The 21,476-nt window shown below is 53.2% G+C and overlaps 7 protein-coding genes and 2 non-coding genes across 9 annotated transcripts; 2 read left to right on the top strand and 7 right to left on the bottom strand.

Moving 5' to 3' along the window:
* The first annotated feature begins 203 nt into the window (after positions 1-203).
* Positions 204-4,695, top strand: C7974DRAFT_420630 (uncharacterized protein). Its single transcript, XM_046144267.1, has 3 exons — positions 204-530; positions 580-3,396; positions 3,444-4,695. Exons 1-3 carry the CDS (start codon positions 285-287, stop codon positions 4,662-4,664), a joined length of 4,284 nt encoding a protein of 1,427 aa, XP_046001322.1. The 5' UTR covers positions 204-284; the 3' UTR covers positions 4,665-4,695.
* Positions 4,696-4,842: 147 nt separating this feature from the next.
* Positions 4,843-8,488, bottom strand: C7974DRAFT_446829 (uncharacterized protein). Its single transcript, XM_046145612.1, has 4 exons — positions 8,131-8,488; positions 7,954-8,022; positions 6,867-7,894; positions 4,843-6,812 (listed from the first exon to the last, which is right to left on the bottom strand). The coding sequence occupies exons 1-4, from the start codon at positions 8,153-8,155 to the stop codon at positions 5,022-5,024; spliced, it is 2,913 nt and encodes a 970-aa protein (XP_046001321.1). The 5' UTR covers positions 8,156-8,488; the 3' UTR covers positions 4,843-5,021.
* Positions 8,489-10,847: 2,359 nt separating this feature from the next.
* Positions 10,848-11,548, bottom strand: C7974DRAFT_468712 (signal recognition particle 9 kDa protein-domain-containing protein; the record flags this gene model as incomplete). The annotated part of the gene is made up of 2 exons (XM_046146406.1): positions 11,331-11,548; positions 10,848-11,279 (listed from the first exon to the last, which is right to left on the bottom strand). Exons 1-2 carry the CDS (start codon positions 11,400-11,402, stop codon positions 10,848-10,850), a joined length of 504 nt encoding a protein of 167 aa, XP_046001320.1. The 5' UTR covers positions 11,403-11,548.
* C7974DRAFT_99371 (uncharacterized protein) lies at positions 11,530-13,637 on the top strand. Its single transcript, XM_046147682.1, has one exon. The coding sequence runs from the start codon at positions 11,831-11,833 to the stop codon at positions 13,382-13,384; it is 1,554 nt and encodes a 517-aa protein (XP_046001319.1). The 5' UTR covers positions 11,530-11,830; the 3' UTR covers positions 13,385-13,637.
* A 68-nt stretch (positions 13,638-13,705) lies between these two features.
* On the bottom strand, positions 13,706-13,786 carry C7974DRAFT_t25. The gene has a single exon. It is a non-coding gene; the product is annotated as a tRNA-Ser (tRNA).
* Positions 13,787-13,836: 50 nt separating this feature from the next.
* Positions 13,837-13,924, bottom strand: C7974DRAFT_t24. The gene has a single exon. It is a non-coding gene; the product is annotated as a tRNA-Thr (tRNA).
* Positions 13,925-14,016: 92 nt separating this feature from the next.
* On the bottom strand, positions 14,017-17,543 carry C7974DRAFT_99376 (alpha-glucosidase-like protein). The gene is made up of 5 exons (XM_046147683.1): positions 16,943-17,543; positions 16,570-16,892; positions 15,302-16,519; positions 15,089-15,254; positions 14,017-15,039 (listed from the first exon to the last, which is right to left on the bottom strand). The coding sequence occupies exons 1-5, from the start codon at positions 17,166-17,168 to the stop codon at positions 14,162-14,164; spliced, it is 2,811 nt and encodes a 936-aa protein (XP_046001318.1). The 5' UTR covers positions 17,169-17,543; the 3' UTR covers positions 14,017-14,161.
* A 164-nt stretch (positions 17,544-17,707) lies between these two features.
* C7974DRAFT_385239 (protein tyrosine phosphatase) lies at positions 17,708-19,097 on the bottom strand. Its single transcript, XM_046140931.1, has 2 exons — positions 18,583-19,097; positions 17,708-18,507 (listed from the first exon to the last, which is right to left on the bottom strand). The coding sequence occupies exons 1-2, from the start codon at positions 18,905-18,907 to the stop codon at positions 18,080-18,082; spliced, it is 753 nt and encodes a 250-aa protein (XP_046001317.1). The 5' UTR covers positions 18,908-19,097; the 3' UTR covers positions 17,708-18,079.
* Positions 19,098-19,234: 137 nt separating this feature from the next.
* Positions 19,235-21,471, bottom strand: C7974DRAFT_327481 (uncharacterized protein). The gene is made up of 3 exons (XM_046139013.1): positions 21,144-21,471; positions 19,715-21,079; positions 19,235-19,663 (listed from the first exon to the last, which is right to left on the bottom strand). Exons 1-3 carry the CDS (start codon positions 21,183-21,185, stop codon positions 19,499-19,501), a joined length of 1,572 nt encoding a protein of 523 aa, XP_046001316.1. The 5' UTR covers positions 21,186-21,471; the 3' UTR covers positions 19,235-19,498.
* Between the last annotated feature and the right edge of the window lie 5 nt (positions 21,472-21,476).

The following is a 21,476-nucleotide window of genomic DNA, read 5'->3' as shown; positions in this document are numbered from 1 at the left end:
CATCTTTTGAGCGATCATTGCTTCCCTTGATAGAAGCACAAAATTTTGAATTGCTTGAGGTGCAAGTGCAAGAAGTAGCAGAGAATGTCTGCCAGCCTTGTGCGGATCTGGCACCCAAAGGGGCAAAGTGTCAGCGCTAAAGAGAAGGTGGCTGGAAGGTGATCTTCACCCTGGATCCTAGTACGATCTTACTTTTCGGGGAAGTTTGAACATGGTGTTCTCGCCCTGGACCTCTGGTGCTCCGGTTACGATCATATCAACACCAGCTTTTCAAAGTGTTTACTATGACCGGCCCACGGGTGGACACGTGTGAGGGTTTTGATGAGGTCGCGCAAGCGCCCGACATCGAGACCGCAAACTTCACATATATACGCGGTGGTGCAACAGCCACCGAAAGAGCAGAGCGTGGTACTGCTACCTCCCATGTTGAACCATCGCCCATATCCAGACGAGAGACACTGGGTAAAACCACAATCATCTTCGAGACTCACGATGGCCACCGCTACGTGTTACCGTATCTCCCATGGGAGGTGGGTTTGCGAACGGAATCTTAATCCGACTTTACTGACTACTATGTAGACCACTAAGACACACATCGAAGATATATACAGGGTTCGACGGCGTGAGGCTCTAGCTGAAGCGATCAAGGAGGACAGATTCACCTTATCGACTGAAGGCGGCAATATTATTCTGCCTTCTTTATGGAATCAAGTCGTAGAACCAGCTGCAAGAGTGCAAATTACGCTACCTGTGGATGTTCTAAACTCGGATATCCCTGCATACGACTTCGACGACAGCGCAAGGGGACCTCCACCTCCTCCTCGCCCACGCAGCCCTCCAAGACCGCCTTCAACAAACAGTGAAGGAGATCGAACAGATAGCGATGACGCTAGCAGTGTTGAAGACTTGGAAAGTTCCAGCAGTGAAAGTGAGATAGCTGAGCTCCCTCCTGTCCGCCAGGTTATTACGCCAACGGACGAAGATGGCAATCTCCTTGTATTCAAAGCTACAACTAAGTACTTGAATCGAGGTGCAGCAAATGCCAATAACGCATCCAACAAGCGAGAATCCCAAATTCCTGTCAAAGACGCAGAATGCATCAGCATTGCGAAGGCGGTCTCTACTCAAGGCGATGGTCGAACTTCGTTACAGATATTTCTCCTGCCAGGCCCAAGAACTACTTCAACGCCTCTTGATGAAAGCATACGGTGGTTTCATCTACGCTCCGCACCTTTGGATTTTACCGGCTTCAAGGAGACTTGCCTCAGTATACCCGGGCTTTCCAAACGCCTCCAGGAGATGGTGAAGAAGACTTTCGACAGAGTTGAGAAAGAGAAGCTCAAGGCCTTCCTAGATGGCATGTTCATTGAGCCTGGCACAGTTTTAAGAGGCGACGAGAGCGATCAGAGCGATCCGGAAAGCGTCATCTTCAGCTGTCTTCCCTACTTTGACTTGCAGATACCAGCCAAGAAGGCGCCAAACGCCAACCAGGGCAACCGTTTCTCATCCCGGACACTAATGCAGTCATATTACCCTTACGAGCCCGTGCAAGACAGAGACGTAGAACAAGCGTATCGGAAGTTCGGCAACGAGCATCGCGATGCTCTCGTCCATGTACCAAACCTGTGGACGGTGAATATCGGTTCTAAAATAGTCGCTACTTGCAGCCATGAAGCATTAAGCCATGGCTTCGTCCAGTCCATCAAGCTCATCGCAATTGATGGTGATCGCGCAAAGAACGATAGCAGGAGCAGAAACATCAGATTGACAGATTGGAATGGTCGCAAGTTACTTTACACTGTGAAAGAATGCGCAACGTATATCCAGATGGAACAGAAACTTAGAGAGCTGCGATGGTGCTCAACAGGATCGAATCAAGACAGGAGTCTAAAGTTGACATGGCAGTTGCGAGACAGCCAGGTCAGAGTCACTCCGAGATTATGGGCCAGTATTCTTGGGCAAAAAGACAATATGTTCATTGAACTCAGCCTGGCGAACGACGTAGGGAACATACCTTTAGCTGGCGGGGCTAAGCAGCTTCTTTCACCAATTGCGATAGCCTTAAAGCCGTTCTTCCATTGGCCCCAAAAGCCAGAAACAGAGGACGTCGAGACAAATCTTGTGCTTTCTGATGAACTCAAGAGATCGATCCGGTGCCTGGAGCTCACCGAAAAAGCTATGACTTCGCAGGTACTCAGCAGCTACTATTCCGAGGCCACGGTCGAGGATACGTTCACCTCAATTGAATACTACCGCACTCTCCCTCAGGCGACCGCAGACCAGGTCAAGTCTGGTCTTCGAGCGCTTGAAGCTAGCAAAATTAAGTTGGAAAAGCCGAAGGAAAACAGAGTCGCATGTCACGAAGCTGTCGTTTTCCGCCAGCGTATTGAATTGGTACAGAAAACGTCTGAGCTTTGTAATTGTTTCGACAATACACTGGCACTGTTCGTTGCTGACGTCGACAAGAGCACGATGCTTCGAAAGTCCTGGGCTGCCATGCAGAACATCTGTGAAATGGCAACTACGATTCTTAGACGTGAGCCTCTAAGCTCCGATCCAGAAGAGCTGGCCGATAACGGGCGCACTCGATCGTCTACGACTCAACAGGCGTGGTTCGTCCGCTTGAGCCTCGGCGAAGAAGCGGAATCAGGGCCCCTTCAGAAGCTCACGCGCAGGTTTGAGAAATGCAGGCCTTGCACTACGTCCAAATCGTACAATGACTCGCAGACAGCAATGCGGCATGCACAGCGGCATTTCCGCCACCTGGAGCCTTCGGACTCATCTGTCTTGCCTCTCAAGGACTGTATCGTGACCCGCGATCAGAGAAGACTAGAGGTATTCAATGAAACTCACGTCGCTATCCTGACAAAAGCGTGCAAGAAAGCTCAGCGACTACTCACTGAAGCTAAGGAGCTCGCTCATGGCGTGCTCAATGAAGAAGGGCAGATGTCTGATCTATATACGTTCCCTTGTTCACTCCTCAACGCTCTCCGCCAGCAGCTCGTCTTCTACTTCGCAGTTGAGCGAGCTATGTTCTTCACTGAGAAAAGATTGAAGGATGGTATGGAAGAGGATGAGCTTGTATCCTACTCAGATGATGATCTACTTGCCATCGAGAAATTTGGCAACGGCGTGCAGCAAGCGCTTGCAGTAGCGCGTACTGAACTCTGTTCTATGGTCAAATCTACAAGGCCTCCAGATGTCTTTGAACGCCTGTCTCTCAGCCCAGAATATGTATGTGGCTGGTTCATGCGGAGACTGATTGTGAAACCTCTTTCAAGAAGCTTTGCAGTCAACGATGTACACAGAAAATATGGGTCAGCGATCTCGAGTATGAAACCTCCCGAAAGAAACCTGACAGTCAGCGACATGTACAGAGAATATCTATCAACAATTGTAAGTACACTGAGTCGGAAATCAATTTTCGCGCTGACAAAAGGCAGCAATTCCAAGTAAACCATCGTCCGGGCAAGCGATTACTCCGCTCGATCAACCTCCTTCAAGAGGAGATTGCAGCTCTTTTGGAAGTCAACACCCAGCAGAGCAGGCTCATCTCCAACTACATGAGTGTTCTGGATGACACAACGTTCGAAAAAGATATACCGAGTCGCAGAGCTATGTTTCCTCATGAGCGCATGTTGCTTCAGTCATGCCAGGACAATCTAAGAATGACGGACCAAGAGTATCGTTACATGCTCGCTCGGTGCGGCCCTCTGTCAGACAGCACCAAGCAAAGCCTCGAGATCAACGAAGAGGACCACGGCAAAGCTATCTTGGTGTTTACTGTAGTCACGGTCATCTTCCTCCCACTTTCATTCGTAACCTCGTTTCTCGGCATGAACACGACCGACATCAGGGACATGGGTAGCTCTTCCACGCTCTTCTGGGCAATCGCAATCCCACTCACAGCAGTGACCATGGGCTCTGTCATGTACATTGGCTACAACGGCGACGACCTGCGCGACGCATGCAGCTCTGTGTACCGCACTGTGACAGGGAAGCAAGACCGCAGCATCGGCGCGCGCGGTATCAGCGTCGCCCAACGCAACCTGGCACGCAGATCCGCGGCGGACTCGAAAGGCACACTGGACTTCAGTAGTCTTGCAGATGAAGCCGAGTTTGCCAACCCGCGGCCAGAGGACTACTATCGTAGTACATGGAGGGGTGCACCCCGACCTCCTCCTCCAGAGTACACCCTCGACCCACCGATGATGCGGTGGGAGCCGTATGCAAGCGCTCCAAACCGAGTGATTCCCAAGCCAGCGGGTACAGAAGGATCTTTGGATGACGAATGGTATCAATCCAAACCACTTGCGAGCGGTCGAAGGCACTACGACCACTGTGCCACTGAGATTTTACGTCCTGAACCTGACTACACTGAGACGCGCCAGAATATGGCTGGGTACCGTACAGCTCGCAGATATAGAAGGCCAGAGGTGCGGACGTATAACGAACCCATTGTCATCGAGTACGGGCAAAGAAGAGTACAGGACGATGACGAGTGGTACACAAGTCGCCCCAGGGCGCGAGTCACAGAACAGCACAACACGCCACCGCCACAATACGAATGGACGAGGCAAGGTCACAAACACCAACAAGACAGGCACAGGCGCAGACGCAGACGCAGAAGCCAGGATGAAATGGAAGTGGAGACCGCGTACTAAGACATGTCCTCAATTTATGCTACATCACACCCTTGCGTCTACTCTATTTGGAAGAGATAACATGCAATAGTTTCTGAGTTCTTGAGCCCATACCTGCCAACATCCAGGAAAGGAGGTGATGTAGTGACTTTGTGTGTACAGCTCATGCAACAATGCAAAAAATAATGTAGACCAGTTTATTAATTATTACTACCGCGAGGAATTTATGAAAGCACAATGCCGGAAAACTAGAACCCTCCCTAATGTGCTTTACGCGCTGCGTAATCGTGGTATCATCCAGATAAAAATCATTATCGTGTCCGTTTTTCTACACGCTAGACAACCATCGCAACACACCATGCTCGCAACGCGACTCTCTTAAGCGCGGCCCTGGAACACGGGGTTTTGGTCGCCGAACGTGGTGTTGTACTGGCCGTCACCCTGAACAGGGGCACTGGGGCCGGTGGTGGAGGCAACACCGCCACCGTGACCGTGGCCGGTAGCGCTGTCGAAAGCGTTGTCGACCTGGTTAGCGAACTGACCAGAAGTGGATGTGGGTTGAGTGGCTGAGTGGGAAGTATTGTAAAGTCCCTGACCAGTGCCTCCAAGCTGTTGCTGGTTCAAACCCGAGGGATATGCACCAGACTGTCCGCTAAGGCCAGAACTGGCGGGTCCGCCGCCAATTTGACCAGACTGGTGACCAAGACCTGAGCGGTCAGTCAATCCCTGACCAGCAGCAAACCCAGATCCGGTAGCAGCACCGTCATACTGGGAGTTGCCGAGGCCCGAACCAACACCGGTGCCAGTGGCAGACTGATAGCCTTCAGCGCGGCCGTGGGGCTTCCGGGTGATCTTCGCAACCTGAGGCAAGCTAGAAGTCTCGCGGGCAGAGCCAATTGAGAAGACGGGGCTTTCCCACTTGTCACCCTTCGCAGCCAGCTCCTTGTACTCGGTGGCCTTGGTTGAGATACCACCAGGGAGAGAAATGTTCTTGAAGATCGAGTCGTGCTGAGTGACAGCGACATTGACCTGAGTGTCCTTGGTCCTTTCCTTGAGCTGCTCCTTCTTCTGTTTGCCCTGCATAACACGGGCTTGGGCTGCAGAGGCGTAGCGCTGATACATGTTCGCAAGGTGCTGAGGATCGGGGTTGCGCTTGGCCTCGGCCTCGGCCCGATCGGCCTCCTTCTTAATATCGTAAAGCATGCCGTCGACCTGATTGACAGAGTCCTTGATCTGCTTCTCGAGGACCTTCTGAATGACAGGACGCATGACCTTCAACAACATAGGCTTGAACATGTTGAAGAGCAGCTTGTGGTTGCTCTTCTTGAGCTTGATGGACAAGTTCTGAATATCAGTCTCGACCTTGGTCACCTTGAAGAAGTGGGTCTGAGCGTGCTCGCGGGCCTTGTCAGCAGTCTCCAGCTCAACCTTGAAGCTGAAACCAGAGCCTCCCATGAAGATATCCATGACACCCTTGTCGGTGATGGAAGGGAAACCCTGCTTCTTCTTGATGTAGTAAGAGACATCGCGAAGATCCATCTGCACGCCGGAGACGGAAAGCATGACCTTGTTCTTGTTCTTGTTGGTGATTGACTTGCGTCCCCAACGCCAGTAGTTGTCAGAACCGAATTCCATGACATTGGGAGCAAGGTTGTCACTCTCAATCACCAGGTTCTCCACGATGACATCTACCTGAGGGTCGCTGACCTCGATGCGGGGAATAGGTACATACTGTACGCTCTCGAAGAGACCGGGTAGGATGACATCGGTCAGGTCCTTGACGAGGTGAGGCTTGAACGTGGTCTTGCCATTCTCATCGTTGCCAAGATCAAGGAACAGCTTGTTGACAGATTGAGCAAATTGCCTGTTCTGCTCGTCGGCATCGAACTGCTGTCCGATGAACTTGAACTCGTCGGCAATGCGGTCAGTGTGGCCACGGTAACGACCACGGAGGAGCTCGTGGCCCTGGTCATAGATCTGGTTCCACTCCTCGGTGGATCGGTCCTCCAGAATGTAACCCTGCTGCTGGAGGCACTTGTGAATGTACTGGTTCAAGTGCCTGAACCAAGCCTTGAGTTCTGGGTCTTGCTCAGCATCCTTGTAGATCTGGTTGATGGAGTCGAAGAGGTCGTCGGAGGATGTGCTGTTGGCGAAGCGCTCAAGAAGAGTCTTGATATTTGTTAGCCAATGCTTGTTTTCATTTTGGAAACCTAGAATACGCACCTTGATGTCAGCTTCGGCACGAGTTAGGGCATCGTCTTCTTGATGCGCACCTTGCACGGTTCCGGCACCCTGCTGGCCGAGCTTTTTGCCGTGGCCGGCATATTGCTCGGATAGCCTAAGGAGTGTCTCAATCGCACGCTGGTAATCCTGGTGGCCCTGAACTTCAACGATCATCTTCTTCAGACGCCAGATAGTCTGTTCGCGACGCTCCTGAGGCATCTTGCCCTTAAGGTAGTTGTTGAGTTGATCACGGCGCGCGCGTGCCTTATCCTTATCCTCTTCGGGGATCTGGGCAGCAATCTGCTGTTTGCCCTGCTCGAGCTGCTGCTTGCCCTGCTCGATTCCGGCCTGCGTATTGAGGCCTGTGCTGTTGCCAGTCTGCCCCTCGTGGGCACCGAGCTGAGCGGTGTCACGGGGATCACGAGAGCCGGCCGGGTGAGCAGCCTGGTTCACATCACCAGCGGCCTGCTTGACGTCCTGTTTGCCAATTGGAATCTGCTGCCTCAACGAGCTCTTGATCTTGTCCTTAGAGAACTCAGGGTTCTCGTGCCAGGTGTTCTCTTCGGCGGGTTGATCAATTTGACCGAGGGCATCCTCCGAAGGCCTCACCTTGTTGGCGGTGTTTTGGGCAGCATCACCAGCGATGTCGCGGAGGAGGGTGGAAGCGTCAGAAAGAAGCTTCCTGAATTGGCCGTTAGAGATCAAGAGGGTGCCCAGTGTTCGCAGACCTTCAAGAGCCTCATTGCCGTGCTGCTTAGCTGTGTCTTTGTCGACAGGAGCGCCAGGAAGTGCCTGGTTTCCGCCAGAAATCTGCTCGGCATTCCAGATAAAGTCCTGGAGAAGATTGCCCTCGTTCTTTGTAAGCAGCAAGATCTTGGCCTGCTCAATAACCTTCCTCAGGTCGCCAACAAGTTGCTGGCCTTCTGTTGAAAGCTTCTTGGATGGCGAACTGAGCGCTTTCGACGCAAGTGCCGAGTTCAGTGCAATATCGATCTGCTTGTTGGAAGGAACTTTGCCATTGGCAAATGCTGGTATTTCAGTCAGCGTGATAGTCCCGCACAAAACGTCTTTCAGTTAGGCTACGTACCCTGAGAAATCCCGTAGAGCTGGAGCTTGTTGTTCACATCAGCTTCCTTCTGCTTTACGTCAACCGGTCCTATAATGTGTTAGTATCTAGACTATATGTGCGTAGTAAGCACTCTCAAAAGCGTCCGGCGCGCTTTGGTCGTGCCCGCCTTCGCGGAAGTCCTGCAGATATACTCACTGTTGACCGCCTTTCCTGAAGACATGGTGTACTGCTTGCTGGGTATCAAAAGGGTATCAAATAAACAATTACGAGTGAATCAATGGGAGTGGTTGGTTGAGTAGCGCGGTTGTATGGGGTATCTGGTGTTGGTGTAATGGGAATGAGGCGAGAGAGGAGGAAAGCGCCTTTATTGTTTGGCGTGACACGAGTATCTTCTTTCCCATACGTCATCAGCCGTCACCTCTGTACCATAGCCAAGGCAAGTGCGATTGGCCTAGGCGCACCATCGATTCACGATCCAGCCGCGGGGCATCAAAGAGAGGAGAGCTGGCCCCACCTGGTTCGTTCAATTTCCTGAAAACGAACGTGAACAACCTGTCATGTTTTGTGGAGCTCATGGGTAAGCATCATGAGACACCGTGTAGAACTTTGAGGGATCCTGTACACACTCCAATCGCCCTAGAACATCACCAGAATTGCACAACGCACGCAAGACGTATGCATGGGCCAACAGGGCATCGCTCAATTCTCTCATAATGGGCCTACCATTTCCACTTTGTGCTGTGCGTGACCAACACGAGACACTCCAGGCTCGAAGAGTGCACGCACGACCCCTGGTCTGGATGGCGGGCGATCGGTGGCCGGGATGCTTGAAGATCCATGACGTGTTGCTCATTTCCATGTTTTCAGCCACAGATTCCATCACGTCTTGAAGAATGCCATTACGGTTCTGCAGGAGCGCACCAGCTCCGAGACTCCCGCCGTAAGCTACGATTATCGGAGAACGTCTTAAGTTGCAGCGTCATGATCGTACTTCAAAGAGGGATAAAGCGGAACTATGTTCCAAAGCCATGAAGGCAGCGCGCGAACTGTCTCCGTGGAGACGCGTGTCAGCCACACACCCGGACCGCCAAGCTTGTCTGCCCCACTTCTCGTGCCGCCGGCAGTAGTGTCCCGTAGCGCATCTTCGAATGACGTCTGTCTTGCGAATGGGGTAGTCCTTCACCACTACGGAACGCACCTCGATTGGCGAGCAATTGCCGCGTCGCTCACCACGTGTTCGAAACACGAACACATCACACCGCAGTGCTTTCCTGCTCCCCGCGACCTGGCAGTCTAGAAATCGTCAGGCTGCTGAGTCTGAATTACCAGCTATCCCTGCCCTCAGATCTTCCGCTCTTGGCGATCCTGTGGGCACCTGACGGGAGGCTGAGGGCCTTGGAAAGCAGTGTTGATCTACCGGCGCGCTATACCTATGGACCCGGACCTGGGGTTTTTCTGGAGACCACTATGCGACGGCTTCGACAACTCCAGATGCTCGGGACTGAAGTTACGGGCATTCTGTCTCATCTTCAGCCACAGGTACCTCTAGCTGCGCCACACTATCATGGTGAGCACACCTTTGTGTACGTCGTCTTCTTAGAGTCCTATGACAACACCTGAACGCTCGTCAACGATCGTCACCCTCCTGGACAACAATGGCTACGTACAGTATCATGGGGCCCCAAATGAAGGTAAGAACAATGGGGCATAGCTTTGGGTCTGAAATGGATGTACACAACCACGCTCAAAGCTTGGTTCTCTTACGTTAATGCTTGATGTTGCACTTGTACCTTCCCTCACAGCGAAGGGTCCCATCATGTTACTAATGACTCGAAACCGAATCCAACACACTCTTTTGCTGTCACTTCTGGAGGCTAGCTCGATCATCGGATATATTTGTGCTCAACATGTATACAAATGATCAGTCCAGTCATCTACATGCACAGTACCCGTGAATGATCTAAATCAAGTGATCAGTACGTCAGGCAACACAAGGGAGTGCACAATTCCTGATCCAACGCACAATACCAATCGTTGCACTTGAGGCCGGTACCGCAAGCAGACCTCTAAAACACAAAAGTCACAAATACAGGCATAACTAAAGTTGAGACTGTGCTTTCTTTGCAACGTAGCGGCTTTCTTGATACACAAACATTTGCTCTCACCAGCCATTCAACAATCAAAAGCACAACTCTGCAGAGCACACGCACAGCCGGCGCGTGCTGTAACCGATCCTAATATCGAAAATGAGTACATGCCATCGCTATGCCCGCATAAGACGAACAGACTCCGAGAACAGAAGATCTACGGAGTTCTTACTGCAACAAGCTCGCTTCCACACTAGGAAGAGGCATCTCGAACCAAAAACTTCCTCCAACTAGCCAACAAAGCCAGTGTTGGGGTCACGGAACGTGGCCTCGGACTTCGAAGGAGTTTTGGGCAACTACAAGACCACTATTAGCTTTCTCCATACCATAAGTCGTGTATTGCATGTCAGTGTCTCACCTTGATCCACACGCTGGGCATTCGTGAGCCTGGAGGATGGCGAGGCGCAGGAAGATGGGAACGGGTGGGTGGTGGTCAAGTAGAGAAAGGTCGCGATTGAGGCACATCAGTGTGAAATGCTAGAGAGAAGACAGATCATCGACACAAATGGAGAGCAGCGCAGCGGAGGCCATCGGAGTATTAAGACGTCTGAATGTTTGATTTAAGAGACCCAGGGTATCTTTCGTCTGCGCCTAGCTTCAATGGTGATTCGTACACTGTGTCGCGCCGCTTTCTCGAGAATTGACCCTCTTCTTGTCGTAGGCCCCTAGTCTTAACTCCTGATCGAGCTACGTGGCTTCTAACAAAGACTCGATGTTGATTGTGGTCGCATAGCGTGTTGTCTGTGACTATCCGTTGATCAATGCTCACTTCTTGCCCTTCTTCTTCTTCTTTCCACCCCCTGTCCCTGTTGCTGCTGATACCGGCGCACCGCCCATTTTGGTATCTCCTTGCTCATCAATATTCGGTGTTGCGACACCTGCGTCCTGCGGCGCGCTCAGATCCTCAGGGGCCTCCGGAAGCGCTGCCATTTCGCGCCCTAGCCTTCCTAAGTTACTGACCAGCCTCCCCACTTCCGCGCCCTTTGTTGTCGCATACTGCAAACATGTGCCTGACACAGGGTCGTATGTCTTCAGAACGAAGGTCGCCGTGGCTTCCTGGGTATTCGATTGCGGTGGGGGCGATGATGTCCGTGATGTGTCTGCGGGCTTAGCTGCTTGCTTGGCGGCGTACTTTTCGCGCTTCTTGATCTTCGAGGCTGAGGGTTTGAGGACCGTGTATTTGGATGTGATGCGTGTCTAGAAAGGATCAGCTCTCCTGATTCGCGTCAATGGCAATTCTATGCGTACACTTGTCGGCCTAGCTTTGAGTAGCAACGACGACTGCTCGTACCACTCGGTACTGGTATTGAGGTACGGCATGGTATAGTGTGGGGTGCTCTGGGGTTCGGCGCTGAGTTGTGGTGGGTAATTCGCGGCAACTTTTGGCGGGGTTCGCCGGGATGAACGTCGGCCCGTGGAGTTGTCTCCAAACTCAGAACTGTGAGGTACACGCGACACTCTTCGAGGCACCAGCAGAGTTCATTTTGTGTGTTCTAAGGCAAAAACGGAATCCAGTATTACTACTCTCCTCGAAGCAGGCAGCAGTGGGTCGGGGGCTGAAGAAGAACGTCATCGAACCTTCCATTTTGGTGTGACTCGAACAACTCAATGGCTCTTGCAAATAGGAATATTCCTTTTTCTTACAATATCGGACTTCCTTGAGCGGCAAGAGACTTGTTGCAGATTTTAGTTGGTTTCGTTCCTTCAATCTGACATACTGCGATCGACAATCGCTCATTACTTTGGCCATGACCGAGTCAATCTCATCAAGCCTCAGCCATCTGGACCTCGAGACAGATGCAACAAGCATAAGTAACTGCAGTGCGGGCAATGAAAATGGCAAAGATCTCGAGGCTACTGTTCAGGACCTCATCCATCGGTGCCAAACGTTATACGAGGAAGTGGAAACCTATGTCGAAGCTGTCATTGAGCGTCAGAAGATCACGAGGGTCCACCATCCAGTCGAATACCGGAATCTTCGCAACGATTTCAAGAACGAGCTCGCGTTCCTCAAGAAGATTGTGAACTCTGGTAAGACCGAGGAGAAGGTGCGCCACTTCATCGTTTCCTCGAATCTTACCTACTATGAGGCACTATGGAGCGCCGCGAAACGATCCATCGGCCTACAAGCTTTCCGGAAATACTATTTCTGGGATCGACTCAAAGCACCGGCCGGTAAACGCACACTCAAAGGCCTAAGCCTCGGGAAAGGAGGCATAGGGAAAGGGAAAACAGCAGCGCTGGTGGATATCGTTGCAGACGAAGGCAGGGAGTGGATTCGCGTATCGACTGTTTCAGAGAAAAGGATCATCTTTGACCTCGCGAAATTAGGCTGGGTCAATGACTCCGATTCAGACGAGGACATGCCAGACCCTCGCATAGACAACTGGGAGGACGACGATGATGAAGACCAGGTTGATGTTGTGAGAAACGCGCGAGAGCTCGCACGAGCTGCAAAAGCGAATCCGATACAGGGACGACCACCACAAGTACGCTTTGTGCTCACCCGCATTGTAGCTGGAAAGATGAAAGAAGTTGACGGCATCATTGCGAAAATCAGGGCGACTGGAGCGATCGTGCAGTGTGCTGAAGACATACCTCCGGCGCAACCTTTACAGGCCGTTTTGAACGATCTATTGGTGGACCGAACACGGGCACTGTCTGAGACGCTAAACATCGACTGCACCGTTCTTCTTGCTCTTATTTCTGACATATCTCACAAACCCTGCCCGATCCTGGATTGGTACCCTGTCGAAGTCAAAGCTCAAATCAAAGAAGAAGCTGGCGAGAATCTGTTGCCGACCCATCTATACCCTGCAATTGGCTCACACTCCATGGTATGCACCCAGGAAGCCGCCGACCAGATGAACCTCATCGTCGAGACGCTCGCCACCGATGCCGAAAAGCGGCGCGCACAACTCCTCATCGCGCAAGGCGACTGCGAAGGCCGTACAACCGAAGACCTCATAACAGAATGGGCGTCCATGTCCGATCATCCAGTCCCTGCTGGCTTGAAGCTGCCTATACGCGTCGTCCCGAGCAACATCGACAAAATCGCTGCCCAGCTGCCCGCTGCAGCGCGTAAAGTCCAGGGCGAGATGACCCGGCTGAATGCCGCAATTTTCTTCTACGGCTGGGCTGAGGGCCTCACGACGTTGAGCTCGAATCGCGCGCGAGCTCGCCAGATCGAGCACGCGATTAACCAGCACGGGCTTGAGGACGGCGAGGCCGGTCCGCATATATGGCTCTGCGGCGAGTCGAGAAGTCTGATTGCGAAACATGGCCGCAGAGCGCCGAGGTGAGTGAGCGACCTGCCGTAGACTCTGTACCAGACTGACATGACTGGGTCAGTTTGCATGTGGGAAGGCATTGAAGTGAACACGGCAAAAGGCAACGATCATCCAAAGGGATGGCCAACACAGCACAGCATTAGACGCAGTCTTACATCAATATTCTTTGCCTCATATCATCGCACCAATGTGCACCTCGCAGTAATCTCACGCGTCACGTAAAAAAAACAGGACCCACCACCAAACCCTTCCTCAACCTTGTCAACACGCACCACTCCCCACCACTATTATACTCTTTAATGCGCACTCATACCCACATGACAACAAAAAAGACGACGTTGGCAGGATTCGAACCTACGCTCCCGAAGGAACAAGATTTCTAGTCTTGCGCGATAACCACTCCGCCACAACGCCCGAAGGTTTGATATCCACGGTACAACTGCCCAGACTAGGAGGCGGCTGACTGCCCTCTGCCCGAATCGAACGAGCGATCTTATCATGTCCTGACCGAAGTCATACTAGTGATACGCTTTACCACTAAGCCAAGAGGGCGGATGCTGATTGGTTGATAGAATAAATCCACGGTGAAGGCAATATAAAGCAGGTTCACAAGCTGGCACAAGGGAGCAATTAGTACTGAGGTTGGCGATGGGGGCGTGGCGTGTGCGGAAAGCGGTCAGAAGATTTTTATTTAGCTCTGTATGTACTTCGTAGGGCTGACCCACTTCGCGAGTCTCCAACATTATCTCCGAGTCTCGTTCGCGGCGCGTGAATACTGGCGAGCATCTTTTACAATGCCAACCACGCGGCACCCGCGATGGCACCAATCAGCGCACCGACACTGTTCCGCGTCGCGGCGCCCTCGAACTGCGGTGGACTGCCTCCTCCAGTGGAGTTTCCGTTTGAGGCGTTGAAAGTGGCGCTGTACTCAGCGGACAGAGGAACGGGGCCCTGCAGCGTCTGCTGACCGTTTGCACCGAGGAGCGTGATGTTCTTGACTTGGAGGTCGGTCTGGTAGTCGAACGAGCCGGTCATGCTGAATTCGCCGTTGTCGTACTCGAAGGTAATCTCACTGACACCGGCTTGCTCAATGCTGTCTCCGTCATCCAGGTATAGCGAGCCACTTGCCTGACCAGTGCTGTTAGGCGCGATCCAGATGACAAAGTCCTGCTTGCGCAGCTCGGTAGTGGTGTTTGCGCTCTCTGCACGCAGAGGCAAAATAGCGCCACCGCGGATGTGAAGCGGGATGCTATCGAAACCCACATCTGAGATGTTGATCCAGCTTCCGGTGCCCTGAATCTGCTCGAGTGTCCACCAATCATAGAAGGTGCCGTTGGGCAGGTAGATGCTCACGGCAGTGCTGTTCTCCTCCAGTACAGGCGAGACAAGGATGTCATCGCCGTAGAAAAATTGGTGCTCAATAGTGAAGGTGTTGGCGTCTTCAGGGTAGTGGAACCACAGCGGGTTTAGCATGGGAAGACCGGTCTGAGTCTGGCGGTGGAAGGCTGTGTAGATGTAGTCAAGTAGCCTGTAGCGAATGTTGATCGCATTGCGGGCGGCAGCCTGTGTAAGAGGCCAGCGGTAGAACTCCTGAGAGATTGAAGTATCGCCTGCATGGTTACGCATGAAGGGGTAAAATGCACCGAGGGTGGCCCAGCGGGCACAGACTTATGAGTTGTCAGTATATCAAGAAGAACTGGAGAACAATGTGCTTACGGGTCTCGGTGGTATTGCCTGCAAACCCGCAGATATCGGTACCGACCATGGGCATTTGAAAGATAGAGGCAAAGTTCAAGACACCAGCAATGCTGAAGCGGTATTGCTCCCAAGTGCTGACATTGTCACCGAGCCACTTGCCCACATACTTGCCAAGACCAACAAACTGAATCACGTATTAGCAGTGGATTATTACAGGAACAACGATCTTACTGTAGAGCGAGTGATGAGGAACGGACGGCGCTCAGGGCGGCGTTGCAGCATGGACGCTCTCGAGGCAATAGACATGAGCGAACCCCAGAAGTTGTGCGTATCGTAGTGGTACGAGCCATCATAATTGCGAATATCAGTGTCCATGGTCTTGTTACTGATAGAACCAGCAGCGTTCATGATCTCGTATCCGGGGTTGATGAGATCGCGGCCGGGCAGACCGAGACGAGATGTAGTCCCGTTCGACTGGCGGGAAAGGAGCGAGCGCTTGGGCATTGACAGCTTCGTGTTGAACTCTCGAGATCGGAGTGCCCGCTTGGTAGCATTAGTGTTGGAACCCGGCTGCAAGCTGGCGGGAAAGCCAGGAATGACTCGGCCAGGGCCACCGGGACGGACTGGTGGAGGCTCAGGAGGGTTCTTGGACTCCACAGAGTAGGCCTCAGGGTCTGGGCAAGGATACGGGCAGAAGTTGGCAGGCTCGTTCATGTCGTTCCAGAGGCCGTCGATATCGACACCTGTAGCCGGATCGAAGAACTGCTCGAACTGGCTGTTCCAGTATTCTTGTGTATTGGGATGGAACCAATCAGGGAAGACAGTTGGGCCAGGCCAGACAGCACCGCGATACTCGCTGCCGTTTTCACGGACCTGCCACACGTTCTGCTGAACGCCTTCATTATACACGTCGTTGTCACCAGCCCACACAGCCGAGTTGACCATGACGATGTAGTGCTGTTGGCGCTCGTGGAGGTAGGAAACCACGTCTCGGACTAGCTCCAACGGATACCTTTCCGGGTCCAAAGTGAACAAGCGCCTCAGCTCCATGTAGTCAATGTCAGTCCACATGACTTCCAATGGGATATTAGCTTGTGTGTAGTTGGCCACGACCTCCGCAACTTCCCAAATATCGCGGTATCCATACTTGCATTGGTGGAAACCAAAACCCCAGTAGGGCATCATGGCCGCAGATCCAGACAATGCAGAGTACTGAACGGCGACCTCCTTAGGCGAGGGACCGGACAGAAAATACATATCAATGATACCACCAAGAGTGTTGTACTCGAGAAATTGGCCGTCGGTGTCGTCAATCTTGATGTCCATGCCCTGAGAGCTAGCAAGGAAGACGCCGTGTGTGCCGTTTTCTCCACGGTGGTCAAAGTAAATGGGGTGAGCTCCATACAGGTTGGATCCTCTGGGAGTACCGTAAGCATCACGGTTCCACAGCTGTTGAAGTCAGTGTGCCATACTTTTGCAGTATGTGAAAATTGACTTACAGTGCGAGTGTAGTTGGTAGTGTTCAGGTGGAAATCATCCGTAGACTCTCCCAGCCCATACAGGTTCGGAGAATCAGGCAAGCTCGTTCTGAGACGGAGAAACTGCGACTCGAAAACCAAGCTCGCCGCCGACGTATCGAACAACGTCTCGTTAGTCTCCCTGCGCGAAATGGAAAACGAGAACGGGCTCTCTGTATGTGAGAATACCAACGCCGAGGTTTCAGGATCAAATCCATCATCGCCCTGGGGTCGCGGCCAGACGGAGTCCTGGATCTGGAAAACCTGCTCTGCAGCGTCGTAGATCTTGACGTGGATGCGATTCACTGGGAGCAGTCAGTAATTTGAGAGAGGAGGGTGTTAACAAACGACGAACCAGTCTGGTAATCCACCTCCAACTTCAACTCCGTCAAATCATCACCGTAGACATTGCACGCCGTGCCGGCAAGCGCAAGATCAGCCGTGACTCTACCGCCGTCATCTTGAACGTTACTCGCTGTGTATCCTGGACAGCTATCCAGCGAAGCACTCTGCCTCTTGGCCAACGAAGTAGCCAATGTAGGCAGGGCCGACGCAAGAAGAACAAAACCTTTGCCGATCATATTGACTTTCCTCGCAAGGGCGTGAAGTGATCCTCACGAACAGCGACCGGGGATGGCTTTATACCACAGATTGGAGCAGCAGTATGATGCGGACCGACATAACCTACCCACAACAGCACGGGCGCTCTTTCCCCAAGTACCAAGGCGTTAGAAGCTCTATACTCGGCACTAAGCCTTGCTCCCCGCAATGGGTCGTCATGGTCGCCGGAAGTCAAGGCCTTGGCACCGCGCCGCTACGCATATCAATCAGGTTCCACGGCGGGGTTGACATGCACAATGGGAGGTTGGTGACCCCGGAGCAAGACCCGTTTGGAGCCCATGTGGCCCGTTTGTCATCGATATGTAAAGACAGGACGCGGACTGCTCAGAGCTGGGGAACAAAGGTGGAGTAAACAGGTTCGACGTCCAGATGCGGATGCGTAGCAGGCTTCCGGGACGGGTGGCGATTGGCTCCATCTCGGGCCGTGAGCGGCGCTCATTCGCGGTCCGACATGTGTCGCTTAGCAACGTTTGACGGTTCGGATTTTAAGCAGTAGTCTAGCATGAGCGGAGAGAAAGTCATCATGCCATGCTTCTGTTAGATTTGGGTGGACTGAAGGACAGGCTCTGATGGGACGCGTGACAGAATGCTGGCCGGCTGGGGTGGATGCTACCTGCCTTCTTGAGCATTGAGTGAGGAACGTCGCGGATGCAGTATATTACTATTCTTTGCGCGTCTTGTGATGTGACATTGACATGATTGTTACATTGTTGTACATATCCTACGCTGTCTAGGACCTTTTTTCTACCTTCATCTACTTCTTCCCCACACCGCCACCCTTCTCCATAGCCTGTTTGCGCTTCATCGCCAGCATCTTCTTCATGATCCGATCCTCCCGCTCCTGATCGTACCCCGGTGCACCGCCGGCTAGTCACGCTTGCCTCTGCTGCTTCTGTATCCTGCTCCTCTGCTTGACCATGTGCGTGAACAGGACATACGAGCCCGGAACGTAAATAGCCAGGATAGCCCACAGGGCATATGGAATACGCTCATCAACCAACTTCGCTGCCGGGATAGCCTTGTACACGAGCCAGCACTCGCTCGAGATGCCGAGCGGATACAGGATCATGAAGGTGTTGTAGCGCAGAAACGAGAGTAGTGGGGGCACGCCGAGTCCACTGAGGGTGAAGACGAAGTAGCTGTACCGCACAACCTCAGTGAAGGACCAGGCGAGCAGCATCGTGCTGTAGGCGGGAGAGTGCTGCGTGGTTGCGGGGAAGTTGTATGCGATGCCCCAGACGAGGAGAAAGCGGGATGCGACCTGCATCAGCGTTGTGAGGAGGGGTGCGCGGACGATGCCTTGACGGTGTCAGTTGCTGAAGGAAGGCGGGTAGCCTTCAAGATTGCCCTTCTTGTTGCACTAGTTCAACTTACCGACCAAGCTGTGAAGCACCTCCAGACCCGCAAGACTCTGCACCAGTCTCGTGTACTCTTCCAGCTCTCCGAAAACTTTCCCACTCGCCAGCCCCGCAGCAGCGCTCTGCACATCATTTCGTCCAAAGAAGGCGCCAGCTTTACGCGCGCTCTGTACCTCATGCGCACTGATGGTCACAGTCTTGTAGAGCACACCGGCCCACAGTGCAGCAGACACGGCATTGTAGGCGAGCAAGTATGTGTTTTTGACCGGGGAGGACGCGGGGCGAGGCTTGGAGGGGCGTTGGTCCCTTGTAGTAGCTGGAGCAGCTTGCTTGGGCGGCATTTTCAGTGATGATCGAAAATTAGGGGATTCGAAGGTGTTCGTGTTGTGTTTGTTGATGCGGTTGTGATGCCTGCAAGTTTGGGGACAGATTTGTTGACGGCCGAGGCTGTTCCTGAACTAGGGTCTAACGACGGATAAGTGTGTATGTATAACGCCGTTAAATCCGCGATCGGGGTTCCGTCGATTGATGAGGTCACAGGTTTGATGAGTCGCCATGCACTCAATGTGCGACTGTAATTCAACGGTAGTCACATATCAGGCTAGTTGATGGGATGGACCCGTGTCCTTCTGTTGGCAGAGCCCTGTTGCTTGTGGCGAAGAGCAGGAGCGAGTCAAATCCTGGTATATACACATATATATCTATCAAGATCATTACTATTCACCCTATGGGCATACCCGACCCTGCACCGTACCAAGAGAACAAAGAAAGATTCGCAAACGCCTTGCTGATGCCGTGATGCCTAGGTCAAGCTAGGAGACGGCTGGCTTAACACCATATTATGCAAAATGCAACAAGCCCCAAGCCCAAGTGGTATATATAAGCGATAGGAGAGTCGTTAGAGTGAGGAAATTGAAAGAATAGTTTGCATGTTACAGCATAAAAAGCTGAAACATGGACTTGGAGCTTGCGACCCTCTTGCCGCAGCCTTCGACGACACACTCCTTGAACGGCCTGGTCTTTGGTCCGCCCTCTTTCTCTTTTCCTTTTGCAGAGCGCTTGACTGATCGGTTTGCTGTGCATTCGCCGCAGTAGATCTGTTTGACTGAGTTAGCTTGTTGTCTATTGAGCCGTATTTCATAGCTTACATGACCACATTGCTTAGCAATCCACACCTGCTTCTTAATATCGTCGTCGCCCTTGCACAACTCGCTATCGCAGTTTGGACAGACAAGAACATCATTTTCTTCTGGACTTCTTGTGAAACCTTGTGGTGCTGGAGGTGGCGCGTCATACGTCTGCGGTGGTGGCTCCGGTCGGTTACCATCATAGCCCAGGTCGAAACCCACGACTCCAAAGTTCAGAGTCGGTGCGACAAAGAGTTCAGGGCGTCCCCCTGCGATTCCCATCCTTAGTTGAATGTGATTTCCAGCTCGATTTCGTGGCGGAGGCTGCGGGCCGCCTTGACGCATGTGGTCGGCCAAATGCTGGATGTGGGCGTTGGTACGGTCAATCTCTCCTCGAAGGTGCGCAAAGCTATATCGGTCGTTTCTGTGCGCTCCGATTACCGCCATGACTCGGTTCAATTCTGCGTCTTGTGCAGCACGCTGTCGGATCCGTCTCTCGTCGTTTGTCAGAGGTCGCTCCTGCACAAACTGCACGTCGTCTCCATCCGAGTCGTTATGGCGGCTCGACGGGTCAAGACGACGTGCGGACACAAACTGGATGTCCGGCGAAGACGGCTCGAGAGCGGCGGGTTCGTCTAGTTCCCATGCTTCGTCGCCGTTGTCCAGATTGATGATGCCGGCCATGCCCCGTGGCAGACGGGCAGCGTCGTTGTGCGGCGGGTGACCTGCATGTCCCGGCTGCGATCGCGGTCGGTCGTGATTGTGCATTGGTCGGTTGTTCTGTGGCTGCCAGTTGGGAAAGGGAGCGTCGTCCTCAGTCAAGTCGACAACGTCTTCCGACCCGTACCCCTCCTCCCGCACCTGACGGTTGTATGCCGCAATGTCGTCTCCATCCTCGTCCTCGCCGACCAGCTCGTCGTCCTCGCCATCGCTTATCTCGACCAGATGTCGGTCCTCGGCTGCGTTGTGTCCGTCTGCTCTCGGCTGCCAGCCCGCGGGTCTCCTCATATCGAACCCGTCGCCCTCGAAGCGCGGAAGCTGTGCATACTCCATGTTCTGGGCGATGTGTGCCGTATAGAAAGGGCGCCCTCGTGCACCTTGGTCTGCGGGGCCAGCTGAGGCCTGACGGTCGTCTGCTGGCGTTGGTCGTTCTCGTGAGGCTGAGAAGCGTGCTCGCACCGCATCGGCGTCAGGCGTGCGAGCGGGCTGCCCTGCAGCAGCGTAGTGGTTCGGTTGCGAGGCGGACCCGCGGCGGCTTGCGCTGTGAGAGGGTTCCTGCGGGCGCGGTACCGAGTGCTCGCGGGGAACACCAAGGCTGGTAAAGGGCGTAAGGTTTTCAAAGCTCCAGGCGGGCCCTGCGTTGCCCTCCATCGTGTCATGCGAGCGCTGCACGTCTTCGTTAGCTCACATCCGCTGCTTGCGTTGCCGCCCGCTCCACTTTGTCACACACCTTCTGTCTGTGCGTATACCCAAAGGGCAGATGGTTATCCATGACCTATGACGCCGGCAAGCGACCAGAGTTAAAGTTACGTTGTGTCGCGGCGCTGGCAGCAGAGGTGCGTCGTTGGACGTGCCGAGCCTGAGAGCGCCTGGTGGTGAAGTGAGTGGCAGGTGCCGTGTGATTGACGTCTGGAGGTTGCGCCGCTTCGGTAAACGCCACTTCACGGTCACCACCGTCTTCAACGCTGCGTCCGCTATGAGGCCCTCACGGAGTTGGCGCCCAAGGCTTTGCTTTGCTTTTTTGCCTCCTTGTCACTCTCACCGCATGTGTTTGCTAGGGAGG

This window comes from Boeremia exigua (genome assembly GCF_020726555.1).
Source record: "Boeremia exigua strain MPI-SDFR-AT-0100 chromosome Unknown C7974scaffold_2, whole genome shotgun sequence".
In the NCBI taxonomy this organism is placed as follows: Eukaryota; Fungi; Ascomycota; class Dothideomycetes; order Pleosporales; family Didymellaceae; genus Boeremia; species Boeremia exigua.
Note: the sequence above shows the minus strand (reverse complement) of the source record. Positions and strands in the feature narration are given on the sequence as shown.